The sequence below is a fragment of the Athalia rosae genome, chromosome 1 (genome assembly GCF_917208135.1).
Source record: "Athalia rosae chromosome 1, iyAthRosa1.1, whole genome shotgun sequence".
NCBI lineage: Eukaryota > Metazoa > Arthropoda > Insecta > Hymenoptera > Athaliidae > Athalia > Athalia rosae.
The window spans coordinates 12,147,664-12,172,708 of record NC_064026.1 but is presented as its reverse complement, the minus strand read 5'-3'; the positions used below and the strand labels follow the sequence as shown (position 1 = coordinate 12,172,708).

Genomic DNA, 25,045 nt, shown 5'->3' with positions numbered 1-25,045 from the left:
GCCTTACGTTCGCGCGGAAAGTAAAACTAAATATTGTAAAATATGGGTAGAGAAACGAGCTTTTCCTCAGCTCATCGCCGATGTAATTGTTTCTTAATTGTAAATTTTTTTTTCTTCTCTCGTCAGTTACGACAACGTTCAAGTTAACTTGAATTCCCGTACCTACCTCGTGATACGGACACGGTACGCACACACGCGCGCTTTATGGAGTAGCGATTTGTTACAAGTGTCGTAAGTGTCACTCTCCAGTCAACAGGTTCAAGCTCCGGCTGTAATTGGAATTAATTATCAATTAACGCACCCCCTGGCCGAGCGGAGCCGAACAGAGCGGAACTGCCGGTTGCGGGGACGAGGTAAAAGCAAATGCCACCGTGTATTGTGTATATACATTTGCCTGTACATAGGTATGGTTGTTTCCTTGCCATTTCACGGCTTTGGTTCTCCAAATGGCTGGTTATATTGGGAACGGGACGAGGAAATACTCTTCGCTTCGGCCTAGTTGCTAATGGATGAATCTCGTTTAGCCGAAAATTAGTTTTGACTAATTATCGAAAGCGAACGCGAGCGCCTCGTGCTTTCGAAAAATCTCCGACAAGAGAACACCGAAAAGTGATATTTCCGTCGCGAGGAAATCGAAAAAAAATTCAGACCGAACGAATTCAATCAGACCTTTGAGTCGGGTGTTATGATATGCGAGTGACGTTATAACTCGAACGTGGGAAGACTATTAATTCATACCTCGAGCAAACGGTGAAAAACCCCGCTGTCGAAATTTACGTGGGTGTTAAAAGAGGCGTCGTACAACGTAACGAACTCCTTCTGTTTCTCGATTCACAATTCGACTTCCGAAAATAAATATTTTTATGGGGGTAGATCTCCACACGGTTCTCCTTATACCAATAAGAGCCTCAGTGACGTTGTATAAGGGTTTCCTTTTACGCGCCATAAACCATAAAAACGTCATTCGTTCCTTGGAACCGTCTTTATACCGTGCAGGAGCTGAATAAAAAAAAGAAATTAATAGAAAAAGAAAAAAATGTAAAAAGAAGAAAATTTTATTGAATCGCTCCGAATCCCCCGCCCCCGCGAAATGAAATATATACAATTCAACGATCGGTGTATATCGCAATTACCTAGGATCCCTGAGAAATATAATGACCTCTGTATAATACGCGCCGTTATATGCACTGCGAATTTATCGCGTTCGTAGAATACTCGGTGCCGGACAGCTCGTTTGTCTCTAACGGGAATGGAATGAAATCCGAGGTGGTATGATGTTACAAGAATAATGCATGTATAAGTATAGGAATGTATTTCCTTTCACACCGCTCGTTGATTATTGCTGTACGCGCGTTGAGGTAGTGCATTGCGGTTCAACGTACTGTGAAAATAAATAGCCTGTCCTAATTGCGTTTTGTCAGATGTTATGAGGCACCCGTACGTGTTACATTGCATTCTCACTTTAGCAAAAAGATAAAAGATACCCCCGTACGGGATCAGGATCAGGATAACAATGGGTGGATAAATCGTGTTGTAGGCGGATAGTGGGAGCGGCGATAAAGTGATCCTATAAGGAAAAGCTGCCCCAGGTGGCCAGTTAGCTGCTTAGCCTTAAAAATATATGTTGCTACCGCCCCTTCGTCGCTCCCGTACTCTCTGTCACTTACTCTTGCTCCTACTCCGTCTCCTTATTCACCCCCGCTTTTTCGAATCTATACCCCACCTCGGCCATTTATCTATCCGCCTTCCACCGCCTTCCCCCGCCTTACCCCGCGAGCGCCACCCGTCGCAAAGTTTATTGTGATTTACACGAAACGCCGAAGAAGTGATCGTTTAAGTCTAGCTAGCTGCCACAATTCATCCAGCAGTTACACAACCTACGGCAGTTCTGAAAATTCCGTGAAATTTTCCGATCTCATCCAATGTGATGTGCAGAGAACAGACGGAAGAGAGAAAAAAAACAAACAGATTTATTGACAGATATGTGAATGGTACAAATTGAAAATTGTAAATAGAAAATTTTCATTTCCTCAATGATTCAAGCGTATGATTGAAATAATGTAAACTGCAATACCATAGGATCTACTATCTCCGTCGTATTGATTAAGTTTAGCGGATTCGGACCGGCTGTGTTCATCGAGAGATTTCGAACAAACTATTTCAACCCGCCTTGTAGCTAGTCACAGAAATATCTAGTTGGTTCCACAAATCAGATAGCTCTGTGCTACTGGATACGCTACCGCACGTAAGATGTCTACCGTAAGTAGTCACTACTTATACTTCAAACTTGATGACCGACACTCGCGAGATAGACGAATTTGTGTTCGCTTAATCGCCCCGGAGGCTCAGAACGATGCGTTTCCCTGGGATTTCTGTGTATCACTTTTTTTCTCTTTTTTATTTATTTATTTTTGTTTTTTTCATTGCCGTTCCAACTGCTTCGGAAGTGTTGATTTCTCTCCGAATCATTCAATAACGTCGAGAAAATGGTCGGTTCATTGTTTGATTAAGTGGAATGCCCATCGGCTGTCGTTTGATCGGAATTTTTCCTTCGAGCCAGCTTTTCGTTTTTATTCCCCTCCTTTTTTCTCTCCCCTTCCCTTTCCTCTCTTTTTGCCCGGGCCTTTCCGCACCCTCGATAACACGACTACGAGATTTATCCGCGGCACATTACCGCCTCAAATCTCCCCGACGCGACAAGATGAGCTTCATTCCTTCCCTGTATAATTTTGAACAATTATTTTCTTTGCGGAGTGCTTCTTTTGTTTGATAAAATCGAGCCGGTTTTTTTGTAATTTAATTAAATTTTTCTTTCGATCAATTCTAACGACATGAATAGTCGCTACCGAAATACTTATCTTTTGATTTTGAAACGCTGTGGATCGCAATAAAATTTCGTCCCCAGTTTTAATCGTTTTTTTTTTTTTTGTTTCACCAGAAATAAATAGGCAACCTTTCACGTCACACGTGGGAATAACGACCTATCCCAATGGTATCGTCTGGATAAAAAATTTTAGAAAAGTAGCTCTATTATTCGTATTTGTAAACGATCCCCCGTTCGAATGCGTCTCTCATTCACTTTTTACGCTCGAAAAAGTCTGCAACATTCAGCGCTCTTTTGTAGTTTGCGATGTTTTTATTCTGTGCTTTGCGGCAACAACTGGAATGGAAGGAAAAAAAAAAAAGAAAGAAAAGCATTTTTTAACGGGTATAATAAACTTTTGCTGTACTCCGCAAGTTTTTTTTTTTTTTTTCGCGTTGCGATAATCGCGATTTGATGTGGCCAGTGACGAGGCAAACTTTCTACCGTAGCTATCTCTGAGAATGTGTTTGTCTTTCATTTGATTGAAGGTTGACACACCCGACAGCGTTCTACAAAGCGGACTTGGACTTGGACCGGAAATGGGACACACGATTCTACGATCCATGGTCGATCCGAGAGATTACGATAGGCTGAGGTACCTCCAGATGAACGGCGGACAGCCAAACAGCTTCGAAGAAACAATTCATAGGGTTCGTTCTGCAATCCCTGATTAAATTTAATTCACGGTCTCGTAATGTATATTCATTTCATTCTCGTTACCGTTATACATTTTTTTTGCTCTTATCCAAACCGTGACATGTTCACTGAATATTTTTGGGTGGATGAAACTTGAGTTTTTCCATTACAACTTTGAAGATTGAGCGAGGCGCACGTATGCACGTATACTCGTACGCACGTATATCGTGTGATTTATGTATTTAGACGAACTGCATAGCCTTTTTTTCTTCGTCTATAAACTTCGCCTGCGATTTTCCAGCCTCTCGAGGAAGTTGTACACTCTAAAGCTGACAAGTTTAACTCTATGAAAATGTGAATCGAACCCCATCCGGCAAAAATTCGACGTCCACCGAAAAATACCCGATCCCATTCGTACAGCGCGATACAATCGCTCGTTGGTTAAATTTTTTCACCTTCTATTTTTTTCTTTCACATCTCTCACGGGCTAATTTCCCAAAAATTTACGCCATAGGTGTCGATAAACGCGATATCTGTCCTAGCAATGTTTCCGCTCTCGCGATACAGGCCGCATCAACGACGGCCATAATTTAACTTTATTCAAAATATATTTTTTTTTTTTTCCTTTTTTTTCAAATATAGCTCCGCCGTGAATGTTTCTCTCTTTGTTGAAACTCGTATCGTTTCGCCCGTACAAAGTACTATCTCGCTTCGAACGACGGAGTGTAGACGGAAATACGCCGCAATTGCAGAATTTTTAGCGATGCAACGACCGAAACTTGCTCATCGGAATTGTATGTCCTCGATTTATCACAGGGCGATGGGTAGGGGCCGGTGCTGGTATGCAATCAGCTTGATACCTCCGTTTTTTTCGTTACACTCGTTATCACTGACCCACACCGCGCGCGGCCCCCTTTTACGCCCTTTTTTCGAGCGGCGTATTCGGATTTTTTTGGTCGCTTGACCCTTTATCACGTCACATAATGCCCCACTTTTTACGATTACCATAAATTTTCCTTTTACTTCCCAACTCGGCACCACCTCTCCCTTTTAACGCGCCGCTATAACGTCACGGCGATCTCTCCGTACCTTCGGCGCCCTCTCCCTCTTGAAAAAATTCCCCCATCCCCGCGGTCGCCGACAGAGAGCTTCGTCATTCTCTTTCATTCTTTCCCCTATTATATATGTATGTACAACGTTTCTCCCGGTAGATAAGCCGAGTAACAAATTGAATTTACTTTTTACCTCATCATCGCTGTTCTTTTGTGAGACACTAACGAGAATGCAAACGTGAACGTGAAAGTTAACACGGTTGCGGAACTCCGGTACAGTAGCGCTCGACCGAGCTAAACCCCCATGCTACGCTGCATTACGGCAATGAGTTATTAACCGTTGGCAGCTTAACGGCCAGCCGAAACTCTCGCCCCCCTGTAGCTCTCGCGCGACGAATAGATGAAACGAGCGACGTGCAACGCGAGTGCTCCGTTTAACCCGAGGAGATCATAATTGAAACGCTTTTGTATTAATGCCAGGCGAACCGATGAATTGCTGAACCTCGCGGAGGAGAACGCCGCACGGCGAATCCTGCAGATATCGCGTCTTGCGTACGCTTGCGACTTTTGGTTGTTATTGATCATATGTAAAAGTCATTCGATTTCACGTGCGTGCGGATATTGCCATTTTCGAATACGAGCGATTACAACGATTATAACGACGAATGAACCGATCGCCCGATGCGGGACAATCGTAAATTTTCACCGGCTTCCGTCGAACGACGAATTGGATTTTCTAACATTCGGTCGATTCGTCGATAAACTACGTGACGATAAAGTTGGAAATTTGGCAGAATGAAGTTAATCGTGTCTTTTTTTATTTTGCAGCTCAAGGTGCAGGAGGCGTTGAGAAAAAAGGAAAGATTTCACAAGGAACACGAGGAGGTGAGTGAAAATGAAACCCCCAACCCCCATCGTATCTCCTGTGCGAGCACTTTTCACCGTTTCCCCTAATTTTCCGGATTAATTTTTCTCACGTTCAGAATAATTGCCGAACAATTAATCGCGCGGCTTCCGATTTCATCCTGTAGAAGTTCCAGTCTGTACATATTACACATGTACATGGTGGAAACTGGGAACGAATTTCGCGCCTTTGCTCTTTTTATGTTCAAACACGAGAAGAAAATTCACCCCTTCACTTATTGTCCTCGACTGGATCCGGGAGCACGAGTTTGCACCGAAATTCATCATTCAGCAATCAAAGGGTTAAACGCAACTTGTAACAAAAAAATGAATCCTTTATCCGTGCGATGTATATGTTTGTAAAAAAAATTTACTCGCTTTCACGTGATAAAAAATTCCGACGTTTGTTTAGCAAAGTTCAAAATAATCGTGGCGCGCGAACGAACATTTTCTTTGTGCCGATATCACTCGCTACCGATCAAAAGAGCGGTTCTACATAATAACAAGCGTGCGGCGGATCCGGATCGCAGTCTCCGATGAACAGCTCTGACGATCGCCTCACGTATGCAAATTATTTTCCCGTCGATGGATTATCTGCACGTTATACATATTATTATGTGCGCATACATTATTTTTATTTTTTTTTAATTTTTTTTCCACGTTTTCTCATTCCATACAAGTTCAATCACCGCGTAAGCTCGATCTTGCGTATGTAACTCACCTCCTGTGGACGAAACTCGTCGGAAATTTATGCGAAAAGAATTTCTTCGAACGAGACGATGTTTATTTTTATCGTCATCGGAGGGGTCAGTAGAATTTCAAAGCATTTGGTAAAGGACTACAGTTGGAAAAACGCATTGTAAAATTTATCCCGTGATTTCTGCCGCACGTTTGACTCTAATTCTTTCAGTTTACATATCTGTTTGCGATATGTGACTTTGAATTTCACCGGGATGTGAAGTCTGTGGACGTGGAAATGCGTTGTACATGTAAAGATGCTCCGCGGACTTCTCGGAGGAATGGATTTGCTTGATGTATCGTGGAAAGAAGAAAAAGAATAATCCATAGATAGCACAGTCGCAGCTGAGATTTACAGCTTGCTCCGCTAGCAGCTAGACAGTTTATTGTTCCGGAGATATTGGATAACAGAGATACCGCGTATAGCTAGCCACCTACCTACCTACCTACCCAATTCCAACCCTGCTCTGCAACGCCTACGGTTGATATATCGTTAATTTTGAATCCTTGTCGCTGCTCGACTCACCCATCCCAGGGCTCGGACCCCCGACCTCCCCCCTCCCCCCGTGACCCTTTTGACCCGAGGAGCTTTCTAAGCACTAAGAATTGCGAGCTGCAACTTTGCAAACTCGTTCTACGCCGATCGTCCACGTCGTAAAGTACCAGGATCTTTCCGTTTTATCACCTTAGCGTTGACCTATCCCCTACGAGTTTTAAAGCCGACACTCGTCGTAGAAGAAACTGGCATAAAATCACCGGTAGCTCGCACAGCATACGCCCACGTCACCCCTGTCGGTGGTGATCTCGTTGTTGCAACCTAAGGGAAAATGTATAACCTCTGAAAGCCGTGCGTCCGGGAGAATTTTTCTGAAAAACATCTGAAAAATTCAACACCCCTAGAGTTTTTCGCGAAAGTTCAATTTTTCTTGAATTCCCATTACGCTCCGAAGCGAAACCAAAGGTATGATAAACCTACGCCTCCGCGGCATCCGTATTTTTTGCGTTGAATTATTCGGAGATTATACATTTTGTATTGCGGATAATTGAATGTTTCGTGAAAAATCAGGAGAGATTTTTAGTTATCTTTTTTTTTTTTTTCTCTTCAATCATTATCTTTTCTGTTTGGTTTTTTCTTTTTGTTAAAACCGAACGTTTCATGTCCCGTCACTTCGTCGATGGTTAGGTTGTTGAGCTGCTGTTTTTATCGTGACTGCAGTTATAAATTCAATCCTGGGATTAGTGAAGTCCATCGATCGTTTTCGTTATTATTTTCCGATGGAATTAGATTGAATATTTTCTAGCGGCACGTGTAGACGAGTATCCACCATACACACAGGTGTAATAAATATGAATACCTGTACGCGTACAATGTTCATGCGATATCCGTTGGTAGGCATAGGTATCCGTGTATAGTGATCGGTAAAATGCTCAACTTGTTATACCTATCCACCGACGAATTCTGTATATTTTTGTATCTCCTGCACCTCGTTTATAATCTCCTATACCTGCTTTTCAGCTTTCAAATATAAATCCTTTGCATTTTCAGTCCAATAACGTAGCTGTTAGTACACCACCCCCGTTTTTGTTTCACTCCGTTTATTTTGCTATATTCTCTCTAATAATCCCCTTGAATAAAACGGCAACGGAAGAAAATAAAATATGAACTGAAATCATATAATATAAGGTAAAATTAAATTACAAACAGTTCCACCGTTACATCGAGCGTAAAAAATATCAAAAAGCTTCAATAGAATACCCTAAGCCTTTATCACATCAATAAAAATTAATTTCATCCCCGAATATTATCTCGAAAATAACATTAAACTTTCCACATTTTACCGTTAAAATGAAACAACACCCAGTATATATATATATATGTATATATATTATATCTTTTTTTTTTACCCAAACAAATAATCTCTTTTCCTGTCGGATTATCCTCGGTAACAAATTGGCTCTGTATTTTATTTTATTTTCCTTTTCCTCCACTTTAATTTTCCGCATATTTCTTCTCATCTGACTTTCATTTCACAGGTATATTTATTTATTGTTAGTATACATCCAACAAAAACTCCGCAGTAGTCGGTGGACAAGTCAATTGGTTCGGCGACGTGCGTGTGTCGTACCATGGCGCCAAAGGCGTTGAATTTTTCGCGAATGTTTCGTAGTCGGATCACAAAGTTCGGCACCCTTCACCCGAGAGACCCTTAAGGATAATCCGGGATCATCTTCTGCCGTCAATGTTCGCTGCGCTCCGAGTCTTGACCGGTAATCTGACCACGACCTTGCCAAAAGTGCTCGCAGAAACTTGTGCTTTTGCCGCTTGTATACGTACCACCGACGCGACGCCGACGACGACGACGAATCATCCCCTCCTCGCATCTCCCGTAGTCGTAGTGCGACACCTCGAGAAAGAAATTTCGTCCCCTGTCGCTTATCAACCGTACAAAAGGGATGGAAAAAATGTTCGTTCTCTTGATTCGTCTATTCATTCGTACAGTCGCATTAATCCGCCCGTTGTTTTGGATTTTGAAGCGCGTCCGCGTCGCTGACGAAAGTCTGACGAATTTCAAAAAATATTTCATCATTTTCAAAAATGATGCTCGTCGAGTAACTGCATAACTAATTGTGTGTGCGCGCTCGTCTGTGCGAGTGAGTGTGTGATATATCTGCACTAGTCATGAAAATTGCGGAGATTTCAACTCAGAAAGACAAAGAACGATGGGCATAAAAGTATATCGCGATCCAGAAAACGCTCGACGCAGGCTTTAGCTTTCATATATTTACAGAACTCCTACTTTTTATTCTTTTATTCTCGAATACATGACTTACTTTCTGATTTTTATACCCGTCCACGCGTCGCGATTATCATTATTATTATTATCATCATCACTCTTTCCCCTACACTCTATTTTCGTTCTATTTCTCTTCACTGTATACATATATATTTTTTTCTTCTTCGTTCGCACTTGAGAGAATATCTTGCGACCAGAAACCGTTTGAGATGGGGTCGTCAGAGAAGGGGAGGATAGGAGGTTGGGTTATAGAAGATCCGTGCGAATATACATAGAGTGGAACTTACCTTTGAGGCTACAGGCAATATGGAAATAAAGGCTGCTATCCCTATGTAAAAGTTTTAGTGTCACCTCTACCGCAGGTTTACGGTTCCCTCGAGGGACGCGGAGAGAGTTCTTCCCCCTCCCCTTCCCACCTCCCTCCCCCTCTTCCCGCCGCCCTTCTTTCGTTCTTACCATTCTCCGGACTCGACCACCTAGAGTCGCAACCCTCTTTCGTACACCGACCCCCTGGTAGCGTCCCGCCATCCCTCGAGTCAGTCTCTAGTCGACCAGGAAGCCCGGGGCGGACTTTCTCTCCCCAACCTGAAGTCTGGTCGCCATGTTTCTCCCCTCTCTTTTTCATAATTTCATCCCTCGAGCCATACCCATGCAGCCTTCGTTCCAATAATCGCGTTCTTCTGAAATACTTTCCTTTCTCTTAGAGCATTGTCTTCCCAACCACGGTTTTTCAACCCCCTGCCCCCTGCCCCCCGCCCCCCGCCCCCAACACCCCGTCTCATCCCTCAGATTCCCCAAGTCCACGTGAACTGTTCTCGATTTCTTACTCTTCTATACAATGATTGGAGAGCAACGAAAAGCATGGTTCTGAAATTGAAGAAGGTAACGGCGAAAGAGAGAATTGAAATTCTTTATCTCTTAATGTGTTAACATTTCGAGAAAAGAAAATTTTCGCTAACAAATCTTTCATCCCGTTTGGAAAAATGATGATCTTGACATTCCACATTTTACACCGGCAATAAGGTTCGTGCATGTTCTGATTCTCGTTTCTCCGAAGCAGGTGTAATTATAACTTCCGTTTTGCGAAAGCCTTGTTAGAGGTCCTAAGGGGATTCAGTGGATGCTACACCGAGCAAGTGCTTATCCATTCTAACTATAACCCAACCTGCTGATGTTTGCTACCCCCTTCGCGGAATGAGTTCTAGAAAACAACACGGTATTCTGGTTCGAAACATCCGACTACGGACTACACTTTTCCATTTCACATTTTGGCCAGATATACAACTGGCAATTGGTGAAATTGTTCGTATTCTAAAACCATTATTTCACACATCATTGAACGCGAGTCATTCTTCAATGTGAATATCGAGGCGTTGAATTAACTCCTGACTACCGTCGGTTTGTTTCAGATATTAAGGGACATCCGACAAGGCTTAATGCAACTTGGACGAGATGGGCGAGGTCAGCTCCCCGGAGGTTCGTATACACTTCATTGACTCTCTCAGCTATCCAGATGCCTCGTTGGTTCGATCCGACCGACGAAAAACCGAGAGCGGCGCGTATCGAAGAATCACACGCGGTGAAATTTTCTAGCTCATTCCGATCCGAATTCCGATTTCGGGAGAATTGGAAAAATGAAGGAAACCTAGAAGGGTCGCGGAAAACTACAATTGTTTTTCATTGCAACGGACATAGTAATGCGTCGTTAACGAATCGATTTTCCGGAGTGAAAGAGACTCGCTGACATGAGTGACGCACCCCGGTCGCGGCTTATTAGCCGAACACAACGCGCCAACTTCGCTAGTTCTTGCTTCGGAAATCTGATGTTGCTAATTTCCCGCCTCGGTTACCATCGAACGAATTCTCGGCTTTTGTGTTCCGCTCGTGTCGGAGCGCTTCCGAGATTTCGAACTAGAAACTATAGGTATATACAATACGGTGATTGGAAAGTCACGAAATCCGGGGGCAACGTCGCGATACGTGGCGAATGTAACCGAGGATAGTTATATCGTACACATGCACACGTTGACATAGCGCGAATATAAAGAGGAGGATGGCTGGCTCGTCGCGTTTATATCGTCGATTTATCTCTACGGTGAGAGGATTTATTCGCTCGATGATTGTGCGACGCTGAGACACGGTGCACAAGTTCCAGCGAAACGAAGCCCCTCGTACGCTCGTAATCTCGTTATCGTAAACACCACACGACGTGCAAAGGGCGTCCGCGGTGGCGTCACCCCCGTATTATACTGCAGACACTGGGTGACCGTTACACACGCACTTACCTCCCGCGTGTATGTGTTTATGAACGCGTGTACACGGGGATACGTAATAAATCGGCGAGACTAGAGGGACGGCGTTATTCTACTTAGCCTGCAGCTGCACTGCACCCACCACTGCTCTACATACGTACGGAGAGTAAATGGTAAATAGACTTATTTGAAGCAAGAATTTCACCTCCGGCAAATCTGCCAGCAGTTCGTGATTATGCGAAACTTGAACAGTTACACGCTAAACCCGTTCAAGTGTTCGCGGGAGTAGAGGATATACCGGTGTGTGTACGCACGTACATAACTACACATAGTTTGTACACTCGCGGTAGTTCTTGTAGAGGTGTATATATATGTATATATATATATAATGCTACCAACCCCGAACTACCTTCGGAATCACTCGTCTGGTACTAATGAACGCAAAGAACTAAGCGAACTCCACATCGCCGAGCGGTATTATGCCCACTTAGAAACATCTAGACGCTAATTTACCGCTTCCAGACGACACCTACATGTACGACGAGGACGCGAGATGCGGAGGCGCTGGAGGACCTCCGGTCGGAGGCACCGGACCCGGTCCAGGTGGGCCCGCGGGACCCCCGGGTCATCATTGGTACGACGAACCTCCTTACGAATCCGACCCCGAAGACTTTCTCATGGGAGCTACCGGCGGACCGGTGCCAACCGCGACGATTCAAAATGGAAGGTACGATCGAAGGAGCGAGAATATCCGCGATGACCGAGAGTTTTTTGCAGTTTTTTGCGGTTTGTTGTTGACGCGAGTATTTCCAGGGTTTGTTTCACGCTAAATCTGCGCCCGGAGAACAGGGGAGAGGGTGTTATCTCCCTTCGTACCGCGGGTGACATCAGCCTCCCGCGGGATCGTTCCCGTAAAGCGGGTATGTCGACGATGCGGGGTCTCATACTTCCGCAGGGTCACAACAATCCACCGACCATAATACCCCTAACGCATTCCCGAGCCTCCAGGGAGAGCGGTGACTACGCCAGTAGCGATGTACAGGTCAGTCGATCCAATCAAACTTTCTTTATCGCCATCTCCATCACACGTTATATCCCCGGGATTTCAACTTCCGAACTTTGAAATTCCGCGTCCCGTGTACGGTGATTACGGTACGTACGCGACAACGATAAGTCGTTCCAAACGTCAATTCATCCCCGCAGAACTGAAAACGAAAAAAGACGAAAGACCAACTTCTTTCCACCCTCGCCCCGCCCCGCCTCGCCTCGCCTCGCCTCGCCTCACCTATACGTATCGCCTCCTTTTTCAAATGACGCGCCCGTTCTCGGTAATAGAACGGCGTCGCTGTAAACCTACCTACACGTACACGTGTATATTTGCAGGAGAGTTAGAAAGTAACTTCTAGTCCCTCTCGAACTCACTCTCTCTCGCACCCCCCCCCCTCCCCCCCCCTCTCTCTTTCGCTCTTTTCAACCATCTCTTCAATTTTTCATTTCTTTTTCGTTCGTCCGTACATTCCACATACACCGGATAAACAGCGCATGGACGCCTTCTGCAAATACCGCACTCAAGCTCTTTTGGAATTCTCTCTCGAATGTCACGCGAAGCATTTTCCTCGAGTCGAGTCTGGAAGACGTCGGTATATACATATATGTAATATAACCCGAAAGATGCCCTGCTACTCAAACTATATCTGGTTTCCCCTTTTTTCCATTTCTTAATTTATTTCTACCGTAGTCGTCGGTGTCATGGCCGCGAGACGGTTCCCCGTTTTCCTTTATTTCTTTCTTTTTTCTCATTCGCATCAACTTCGAATCGCGATCAGCGGTATGCGACGGTTTGGCAGTTACGGTCATCCGGCGAAGCAAAAGCTGTATCCGCAACTCGTGATTTATTTCATTTCGGAATGCAGAGTGTCAGCTCGAGATTGTCGACCATATCGGCGGACACGAGCACAAGCAGGAGCGAACAACGTCCGACGGGGGGTAGTAGGAGACGACGCGACTACCCCATAGAACGCGAACCCGCAACCGGCGTCGCGACCACCACCAACGCACTACGACAGTCACCGCATCACGCACTGCAACCCATGCGAATTATGCGAAACCCAAAACGCCACTTACACGGATACGTTCGTATTTGTTCAGATTTAGACAAAGCTCGCTTCCGCTTATCCATACTAACTCAAATTACCATACATAATACACCCGTCGGAGCCGTTCAAAAAAGTATGCCGACGTTTCGCCATTTTTCAGTAATCCGGAGATTTCAGTACGTTGTCGATGTGCCCTCGACGGCGCTCATCCGCCAAACTCGACGTTTCGACTTTTTAGAGGTCGTTGCCACGAAAATATTGTCAATCCAAATCTTTCGCGAAGGCAGCCACTAGGTCTCACGAACCAAAGTTAAATTCATGCAATTTTTTTGAACCGGTCCTCCTCGTGCCACGCTCACCACCTCATGCTTCTACTCAACAACCACGACACCGCTCATTAACTACCAAAATTTCAACCCTGGTGACGGTTTCGATTTACAAACTTTTTTGCATCTCCTCATCCATTTATCGTGCACGTTTTAAGAACCACTGAAACAGCGAAATTGATCGAAACAAATGTTTATTTGATTAAGACTGATCGATTTTTTTACTTTTTCGTTTCTTTGGTTCACTTTATTCTTTTGGAATATACATTATTTACTCCCAGTTGAGCGCAAACTCTCGCCAGACGACAATAACAGCCGATACAATGTTCGTACCTACATATTGCAATAATGCCGCGTTCACGTGCAGATAATGTAGGTACACACCAATTCGTTGTAACACATGCCCATAAACTCACTAACAAGGGAATCGCTACCTACGTAATCCTAGGCAGAATCGTCAAATATTATGCGAATTATTTAAATACCTAATTTTGTTATTTCTGAACAGATGCATATGTGTATATTTATAATGTTTCTGACTCTATTTCACGCTTATCCATATTGTATAACAAACATTGGGTTGGTAATTTCCAAGGGTAGTTTTTCAATTTCAAAGCTTAACTCGGTGCGTCAATGCCTGGCTACGAAAAAAATCAAAGATTTCAGCTAATGAAATTGAAAAACAAGCCACGAAATATTACTATACCTTGGATGCATAGAAAATGACATAATAATTGATGTACATACAAGACATGTATACTCACATATTATATTAGCTGTTAATGGTGCACGTGCGACGTATAATCTTGGTTATGGTTTCGTATATTTTTATCCCTGCGTTATCTTGTTATTAATATACATGTACTTGTAAAAATAACACCAAGTCAAATTTGTAGTCTGAAGTGGATGTTTCAAAATTAGAACCTTTCGGGTATTAATTGTAGAGTCGGAGTAGCGGAGAGGAGGGAATTTCCCCGAGCCAAAGCAGCGACTACGAGGATCAAGAAGAGATTGAAAATCAACATTTGGCCGCTGTACATACAGTACGTGATTTGTTTCAACTTTTTTCAAATATCTTTTTCACGTATGTTATCCACATACAATATTTACACAGTGTGGCTTCTCTGCTGTTTTAGCTATACGTAGAATACACTTGGCCCTTCTCTCATTCTCTACCATCATCGTTTTCGATTCGTTTGATTTCCACAATTTTCATCCCTTACGCTTGAAAACGAATTTATTTATTCGTAGGACAGAGAGCCGAGAAGAAATACCGAAGACCAATGTTTCCATGGGTTTCCTTTTTTTGGTTCTTTTTTTCTTTAATTCGCCTCGCATGATCTTCTTGCTGGAATATGATTTAGGTATTTGGACGTTGGATCATGAGCTTATACCTAATTTTTCGAACACTTGTACAAATATCAAATTCTAGTCAGTACACTAAAACAGTCCACACGGTGTTTCACCTGTTTGTTTTTTTTTTTTTTTTTTTTTGTTTTTCTATTTCATTTTCTTCTGCGTATTTCTCTCCAATCACCTAACGGAGCTTTGGCCCTAATCCTGAATCGCAAACGGATAATTATAAAGAATTGCTCGGGTGTCTTCGACGAGCGTATCGCGAACCGTGCGAACAACGTAAACTCCCCAATTTTTCCATTACCTTTAGAGTCTGACCCCCTTGATTACGAATAAATTGGATCATTCATTAATTCGTTTGTTCGTTCGTTCGTTCATTGTGGGGTGATTTTTTATAGTCCGAAGCGAGTGCCCTCCTCGAAGGTGATACGAGGGCGGGGATAGCGGGTCGTGCGAGAAATCTCAGGCACGACGTTCAGAGAAAAATATCGAGACTTCGTCAGGACAGGGCTTCTTCAGAGGCATTTCCGTGCAGTGCTAGCAGCGTCGAAAGTCTCCCAAGCGGCAGCGGATCCAGCACGCAAGCTCTCGTCAGAGCGGGAAGCAATCACAGTTCCATTTCTTGCGAGGAAAGGGACGCCGTTAGTCCTTCTTCAATCGGTCCCGTACTCTGCAGAGCGAGGGCTCTTGTCGACTACACGCCGAGCCCCTACGATAAAGACGCTTTAAAGTTCAAGGTGCGCTGAACGAGTCCTTTTTGGAGGTCGATGGGGTAGGAAAGCCGACTCTCTTCTGCGTCTTCGATTTCAGATACTGACCCGATGAATGTTATCGTTCGCACAGCATCAAAACTAATTGATTGAAGTTTCGAATTTGGCAATAAGAAAAAAAAAAAGTTTAAGCCTCTATGGTCGTACTACTTCATCAACGTCGCGATGTCATCATTTTTAGTACAAAAACGAGAATGCAGAAGAAACTGATCGTTACTACCCTACCGACCTCCCAAGAAGATAAAGTTCGGAGCGTAGCCTCTGAAATTTGCCAATACTTGTTATCTCTTCTTTTTTAGAAAGGTGACGTCATCGACGTGGTACAAATGAACACGAGCGGTCTGTGGCGAGGAGTTGTACACAATCGATTAGGTCATTTCAAATTTATCAACGTTGAAATTTTAAATGAAAGAGTTCAACGACGGGGTGAACCGGAACGGGGTAAATGGGGTCACAGGTACAGGCAGAAACCTGGATCTGTGGAAGAATTACTGCAGAGAATGAATCTGCAGGTATAATATACGCAACACTGTTTTATCCCGAGTGAACGATGTATGTACGTGCTTCGTTACCCGGGATGAGAGGAAAAAAAAAAAACGTCTTCTTTTTATTCTTTCCTAGGAACACATATCTGTCTTCGTGCTAAACGGCTACGAAGACTTGGAACTCTTCAGGGAACTCGAACCGGCGGATCTTGATTACCTTGGAATACAGCAACCCGAGCATCGCGCAAAAATTCTCACCGCCGTCCAGCTACTTCATGATCTTCACTGTGAGTTTTTAACGTGTGATTACAATGCTTACGTCTGGCTATAAATTTCCGGAATCGACTTCGGTACTTACGGGTTTTAATGTTTCATTCGTTCACTTTACTTTTCTTCTCTTTCCTCACAATACTTTTCATAAGCCGGGAGCGAAGGCGACTTAGCTTCGAGTTCTGAAGGAGACGAAGTAACGCGGCTAGCGTTAACTTCAGGTCAGACATCGGGGCATTGCTCTCCGTTCAGCAGACGGCAGTTCCCCAGGGATTCTGGATGCTACGACGCACACAAGAACTCCACCCGTCGAGGAGGTACGGGTAGTCCAGACAGCAAGAAACTATCCCGCGAGAATAACCTGGACCTGAGTAGCTCCGGTGGCCAGGTAAAAATTGGAGATAATCCGCTGCTGCAGGAGGTCAAAGATGACTTTCTCCCGAATATTCCTATATCCGGCGTGAGCGGGGGATCGGGGTGTCCGAAAGATTCTCACGGCGGTCAATTCGAGAAACCGATGCTCAGAGGCGGCAACGTAAGGTTCGTAGGGAAACGAAACTGCCCGAATTTCGGGGAGACCGTTGTGATCGAAGACTCCTGCGAAAGTAGCCACAAGCTGAGCATGGTAAAATACGTCGTCGGGGGTAGTTCGGATCTCGGTCTTGGATGCGAGAGTGGAAACGCTTCGGCGAATCTCGGACAACGCGGTTGCCTCAGCGAGAAATCCAGCGATTCAGGGGTAAGTTCGTCCAGTTTAAGTTCCGCTCCACCGCCCAGAGACAAGGCCCTGGTAGCAGCTGCCGCTAATGAATCTCCTACGAAAACGTTCGGCAATTTCAACCGCGGATCTCCGACCTCCCAGGGTTCCGGGGGTAAAAATCAGCCTAGTGATCCCGGATATCACTAAATTGTAGAGAAATTTTTCTTAATTTTATTGATATCTCATTTACTTCCCCCACTCCCTCCCCCGTACAAACTCATCGATGATTGAATATCTTCGTACATCCGGAGCTCGGAAATTCATTAGCTCGGATGTCGTGGCGTGTTTTGATTATTTCAATTTGACGAAATGAAATGTAAAAATACCCATTCGAATCACACCGACGAGTAATCTCTCAATTACGTACGTTCGAATTATAAAACCAAAATCGGCACTCAGTAATAATTACACAGAGTTGGCGAATAGAAATCCAAGCTGCCTCCTGAAATTATGCTGGCAGCGATAATAAACATTATTAAAAGAGAATATCGAAACAAAGAATATTCGAAGGACGGAGAATTTTCAATCAATCTTCCGTCAGTTGTTTTCACTAACGAGGGAAGAACGGGCAAATTATTTGACTAATTGCCTGATTACTTCTCCCCTGCGTAGAAATTTTACTCCCCGTCTTCATTTCTTGGGCTTGATATTTTTTTTTCTCAAACTCCGAAAATTATCTGGGTGATTTTTTCGATCAGCTAGAGGGGTGAAAAAGTTGGATACTTTCCATCAATTTTTCTCTGTGATTTCACCGGATTCTTTGAATCAGCCGTATGCGATGTTTTTAACGATAACTTGGTTCCTTGATTTATCGATTGAGTGAAGGTGGTAATGATGTAAAAAAAGAGTAAAGGAGATGTAGGAAAGTCTCAAGTCATTTATACATGGTAATCAACGACCGACAATCCCCACCAAATGAAAATAAATAAAAACGTAAGATAAAATATTTAAAGAAATTAAAGAAGAAGCAGAAACACTGAATGAATATCTAGCTAGATGAATATTCATACACACCTTAATATTAATTAGTATTAAAATATGATCTGTTCGTATACATATAAATCAGTAGGTATGAAGTCGCGGAAAAATTGAAAGGAGATACCGAAAAAGAAATTAATCAAACTGCAGCATACTACCGCATATGATATTAACAGACAAATATATGAATAGTATACCTATCTATAACTACTGCCGCAGTGTCCATAGTTATGAAATACTACCTGTAAATATGAATATATCACGTTATTTTAGAAATTAAAAGAAAAAAATAATAACAACAATAAAAATAATAATATCTAATAACAATAATAATAATATCTAATAATAATTATAACGATAATGATAATAGTAATAACAAATGATTAAATAAATAAATGAGTAAATGAATAAGTGAAATCGTTTTTTATCGATCTTATATAATATTCGAGACCCTTGCCAAAACTTGAGACGATGAGATATATTTATTGTATTGCAGAGAAAAAACCCTTAAATGATTTAATTCAAAGCGATGTTGGATCATATGTACATCTTTGTATAGTGTAAATGATAGATAACGATATGAAGATCCAAAATTCGTACATTATTTAATGTTATTTTCATCATCATTATTACCGCCATGATTACTTTCTTGGTTATTGAATCATTCAACGCGAACCGCGTACTTTATCAACTGTATGTAAATTATATCGCGTTATGATTATTACCATTATTATTATTGTTATTGTAAAAAATGTTATTAGAAACATTATTATAATTTCTGTTATATCAACATCATTATCATCAAAGTTTTCCACATAATTATTCGATTATTATTCAACGATGAGCACGCGGTGATCAGAAAATTCCGGTGCTATGAGATTTCAAAGCAATTAACGTTATGTATAATAAATTAATAATAGTAGGTTGCATGTTCGAACTTTCTATTCAAGTGAAGCGAAATGAATAAAAAGAATCTATCTATATAAAGATAAATAAAGATATCATAATCACGATAAATAAAATTCGTAACATCTCATGCTCGCTGGAAACTTTGTCACACGATTTTCACCCCCGTTTTTAATACTCTCCTGAATTTGCATCGAACCGTTCGATATTGAATATTTATTTATTCACATTCTGATCATTTATAGATAAAGTTTTTTATAGCCATAGACTGCTTGCGATATGATTTATTATTTCATAGAACCATCGACTAATAGTGTGACAAGGTGATATGCATATATTGTTAAATTTTAGTAGAGAAATTCTTACCTATCGATCATCTGAACCAATCACACTGCCAGCACTTTTCAATTATATTTACCGATAATCGTATCAAAAAGAAAGGATCGATGAGTAGACTGTCGATGTGTTGATATTTGTACAATACGTCTTCGCTGTTGCTTCCTCCCCGCCCCTTTTTTCACTTTTTGCGAATGTCATTTCTCTCAAACCGTAAATTTTTAAATATGTCAGAATTCGCAAATTCGCGTATTATTACAACTGTCTACATTGTCTCATGTCAGTGAGTAATTTCCGTGAGAAGTGATTTCAAATTCTACTGTATTCGGGTGCTGAATTTCGGGGTGAAAGACAGAGGGTTCGTTTTTACGTAGAGAAGATCGAACAAAATTCAATGAATAAGCTTTCCAGAACAAAATAAAAAGAGAAAAAATATTGGCAAATTTGTACGATTACAACGGACTGCATACATTTTTTTTTTCAACTTTAGTGAATATTTGCTACCGCGCAATTGCCGTAGATTATCCGTTCCAACGAGTTGTTCATGTAATTATTATGGTTACGTGTAAAGAAGAGAAATATAAATGAGGACGAAGTAGAGTATGAATAAATGAATAAATAAATAGGAATGAGTGAGGGCGAAAAAAGAGGTAAAATGTTAGGTATAAATGACAATTGTTCATAAAGTTAAAATAGACACAACAGTGATTTAATTAGTTCAGATGAAATGCAAGAAAAATTATAAAATAGAAAACGAACAAAGAAAAAGAAACTCAGCATTCAATATGTGAATTCATGATTTCCCGTAGAATAATTGAATAAATGAATATAAATAAATAATTGATAGTTGTAATTTATTAGGTGAATGTAATAAATGATGAAAATATAATGACGATGTTTATCATTATGATTATTATAATAGTAACGAAATTAAAAAATTAAATCTAATTCCTACAGAGGCTACAAGTCTGTTTCTAACTCACATATTTGCAGAGTATGACGATGAAAAAAAAGTTATTGGAAAAAAATAAAAGGATTGCGAATTATACTCAACTGACATTTCATTGAATTAGTGGTCTAGTCCATTTATTAAGAGCGTAATAATATTATTGTAAATAAAAATTTAGTGACTCTGCTGCCCTGTAACTATGCGGTTCGCCGTATGTCACTAAACTTTTTATAAAAGAGTTGAATAATAAGGAGAAAGAAAACATGAGTAAAGAACAAATTGTTTTGTATTTATTGATTGTAATGATACACAAAGGGTTAGAGATTATTTAATTTTTCATTGATTGGTTACTTTTTAATTTCATAATAATGATGACGACGACGTTAAGATTATAATGACGATGATGGTTGTTAATTTATTGACTGTGAATAGAAATAAATTACGAGAGAATTAAACCTTAGAAAAATTTGCTGTTTGAGTAATTATTATAATAACGTTAAATCCTCCCGCCTTACATCACAACTGACCTTGAAGGTAAGTATGATAACTGTAATAAATCATTACATTATTTCGTGAATTTAACACGCGCAACATCAGCCTATTCGGTGAGCGAAGCCCAGTCATTACCAGAACTTCGGGATAACGAATGACATTTCGCTGCTTAGTCGTAGTAAGTTTCCAACTGCGGTTAACCAAGTCCTACGGAAGGGCGAAGCCTGTCCAGCCGCGTTCATCCCTCACCCGGACAGATCTTCGTACCTGCAGAATCTGGTGTCATGTTTCGTTAAGCCTACCGTAATTCATACGCAACGAGATATCGCGTAACGAATTTTTTTTTTTTTCTTTCTCTTCATTCGCTGAATAACACACTTGTCGATCGTACACAAAACTCGAAACAACAAACCCTCGAAGATTCGTTCACGCAGTTGAATTATACGTCAATTATGAGTTCAACACTAATTTCAGAAATGTTCCTGAAGGAAAATAAGAGTAGCGAATCGATCGGTTTTAGAGGAAATTCAATTTAGTTGACCGATTCATATTCTTGAGCTCACGGTACACTGGGAAACTCATCGTACAGATGATACGAGTGACTTTAGATTTTTCAATAAATAACTAAGAGAAAAACTCCAGAAATGATATCGCGTTGAAAACGGGATCTTTCGCGAAATTTCACAATACGTGTAATAAAACGCTGGTAATGGAAGTTGATCATCGAAGGTCACCTGGAGGACCATTTCGTATACATACGTCTATGCGGTTTTGCTGGAGACCGTATAAGGAATCGAATGATGCGGTCAGTCGGCGGTGGCGGTCCATTTACGGTTGAAACTCTGGACGATTCTTCCCCGCTTCCCATACACGTTAGAGTCGCGTAACCCTAAATTCCGAATCTGATTATCCGGAATCCCAAAATCCCAGACCGTGGCGAGTCGTTGTTTAACGAAACGTGGTTTGACTGTATGAAACCCTGGTGACTCTTTGGGTCCCACGTCCTCCAGACTAACCCAACTATCGCGGGTCCAAAAGTCTGCAATACCCGCAATCACACACGACTGGTGAACGAATTTACGTTGAAAAAAATAATGACGTAAACATAAAAATGTACCGTATTTACATATTTCGTTTTAACGAAGTTCAAGGATCTTTGAGTAACAAGAATTTTTGTCTGAACTGCTGTTGCTTATAATTGCATTATTTTATTAATTTGGAATTTGGAAAAAATTAATAAAATATCCATATTCACCTCGAGACACGCAGAAATTTTTTTCTTTGTCAGCGCTTTTCTCATGTGAAATAATTCGATTTACTTCGATTTTACTGACAAATTTTATTCACTTCTCAAAGGCGAGTTTACAAGCCAACTAATAAAATTGCATACGAAAAACAGATAAGAGACAATAAATTGCCGGAATTCTGTTCGAAAACCGAAATCCCAATTGTGCAATACCAAAATGGACGGTGCAGGAAATTTCCTCATTACTGTATATAGTTTGCTATACATGTATGCACGTAATGAATGTATATGATTGGTATAATTAGTTTCTGAACAGCGGCAAGTTTAGTAACCGATAATTAGTGAAGTCTACCGGCATAACTTGTCCCTTGAGTAGCGCTGATCAATTTCAAGACACTTTTGATAGCGTTCTAAAATTCACGGAAATTACGTATGTGCGTTCACCGATCTTCCGTATTATTAGTCCTCAATTGAGGATTATTCTTCGACTTTAGAACTATCCGTGAGTGCGGCCCGCAGATTTAAACGCAAAAATTTATCGTTTTGGCGTTCAGTTTGATTATAAAACTTGAGATCGGCATTAGATAATCTCGACGATTCGTCGAGTCGCGGACGAAGGAGTTTAATAACATCAGATGAATCTTCGTTACACACACACACACACACACCTTTAATCATAGTTATCGTATTCTCGCGTGGTGAGCACAAGAAGTAAATTAGTTATGAGTTTTCATTTCAGCTAAATACTAGTTTATTTACCGCGTATAAATTAATTTGGCAACTGCTGCAGCCAGCACTTCGTTTCTCGTCGCTCTAATTCCTCATTGCACGATATAAAATAGAGACTGTCTCTATTGAGCTTACATGAATCTGTTTCTGTATAGTTAGCGATATTCTGCGATAAAAGAAATAAAAAAATGAAGGTTTAAGGTTTGAAGCTTGTACGCGAAACGAGGTTCAAATACCGTTCCCGAGAGTGATTACTCCGATAAATTAACCGATATTATACTATAATATCGATTATAATCAGTAATATATTTGCAGTTGACGTTACTTATGCGGTTTGAATTTTCGCATGGATCATATACACGTGTGTATAAATGACCGTAGATAGAGGAAGGTGTGCGTATGTACGTTATACATAAAGTATAGGTGATTATAATTGTATATTGAGCCGCACGGTAATTAGTACCTCACGAAGTTTAATTCGTTCGTGATGTATTTCAGTGTTTGCATGCGGTTAAATTTACCATTGGTTTCAGTGCACATATAAGCACATATATTCGCTTTAATTAGAGCGTGAGTAATGACAGACGAAATTAAATCCGCATAGGTACGGTTGGAATGCGTAAGCTATAAAACGCGTGACGCGTGCGTTTTCGTGGAGATAACAGGGATGCTACTGACCGCTATCTTCTCCTCATACCAATTTTGCTTTTGCCGCCGACCATTGGAGAAGGTCACCGTTAATTGAACGCCTTCAGGGTTGTACCTACAACACCAGAGGAGAAACGCAAACATGGCTAGGCGGTGCTGGTGGTGCATAAATTAATTCTTATGCCCCCCTCGCCCCTCTCGGCCCACCTGATAAAGTTAACGGCCGTAAGTTCCTGCAGACTTACGATTTACGATTCCCACGAGAAGCTGATTACCGTGCATTTTCAATAGTTTATGTATTCTACGCTATACCATGTAGGTGTATATTTATACATGTAACGACATGCACCTATAGGTATGCCTGATTAAATGATTATATTTACCGTGTCAAGAGTCTATTGATACTGCAAGCTCCGAGCTGTACATACATATTCACATTTACCAGAGGTACCGGTAATTTTGTAAACAAGTTATACCACCCGTTAAAACAAACATTGCTCAAAACACATATAGGAAGGTAAAAGTTTATAGCCAGACCTAACGATCGTAAATCTATCCGATTCATCCAATCAAAAGTTAATCATCGAATGTATAACCAGATACCGACTTAAAAATCTGCTCCGATGACATGCGATAATTAAGACATTCTTATGGTAAGAGAGTTGTGCAAGTGATGGACACAAGAATGCTGGTTGATGATTACGCAGTGGAGTCTCGGAAGTTCCCTAAGCTTTAAGAGGTATGTCTACATCGCGTTGCGCTGTGCACGAAGGTGGTGCAGAATGTAATTGACTACTACCAGGGGCGAATGGGGTTCCTGCATCAGAAGCTTCCATGCACTGTACCGAGAGTTTCGCTTTTCACGATATTTCCCAAGTGTACGCGTTATGCAAGTAGACCCCAGAAATAAAGGATATGCCACTGCTCTCCGGGGACTACCGCTAACCGGGTATATCCCCCTTTTCGCTCTCTGTTTCTCTTCTCACTCTTTCTCTCATTCCTACTTTCGACCTACCTTATATCCTGATACAAACAATCGACTTGCAGCGTCGTTCACTCCAACAGGAAAGAGTGCTCAAAGAGAACGAAGCATGGAATGGAATACGTGAAACTGTAAGCACAATGTCAGAGCAGCTGCTGAATACAGCAAGCCTCCGGTTTTAGGGGGTGAAAAACCATGTCGCAGTGGAACATCCTTTCTTCACACTGGAGACGGAGTCAAATTACTTGTAAGCATTCAACAATGGGACGAAAAACAATATGTTCTTGAAAATTTTCAGGCAAAGGGGATGAATTTTTGGAAACATCCATGCACGAGACTATAATTTTCATCTGACTGCAACCTCAGAGACATGAATTTGTCGTATATATCAACATACAACTAACATGAGACTCATCGACATACATATGACGATTCATTTGCAGGACTCTCACGACGTTCGGGTAACCCGAGTAGATT

At 41.6% G+C, this 25,045-nt stretch overlaps 1 protein-coding gene across 4 annotated transcripts in view; it reads left to right on the top strand.

The window, feature by feature from the left end:
• Positions 1–20,937, top strand: part of LOC105686971 — a 174,803-nt gene extending 153,866 nt beyond the window's left edge. Inside the window, exons 6-16 of one of the 4 annotated variants that reach the window (XM_020852961.2) lie at positions 3,352–3,513; positions 5,380–5,436; positions 10,397–10,463; positions 11,762–11,966; positions 12,053–12,281; positions 13,153–13,371; positions 14,606–14,704; positions 15,416–15,754; positions 16,087–16,299; positions 16,409–16,559; positions 16,695–20,937. In XM_020852961.2, the coding sequence (XP_020708620.1) occupies positions 3,352–3,513; positions 5,380–5,436; positions 10,397–10,463; positions 11,762–11,966; positions 12,053–12,281; positions 13,153–13,371; positions 14,606–14,704; positions 15,416–15,754; positions 16,087–16,299; positions 16,409–16,559; positions 16,695–17,449 (2,496 nt within the window). In that variant the 3' untranslated portion in view covers positions 17,450–20,937. The remainder of the gene's footprint in view (positions 1–3,351; positions 3,514–5,379; positions 5,437–10,396; positions 10,464–11,761; positions 11,967–12,052; positions 12,282–13,152; positions 13,372–14,605; positions 14,705–15,415; positions 15,755–16,086; positions 16,300–16,408; positions 16,560–16,694) is intronic. The other 3 variants (XM_048653241.1, XM_020852962.2, XM_020852963.2) reach the window with 3 other exon arrangements.
• Positions 20,938–25,045: the final 4,108 nt, after the last annotated feature.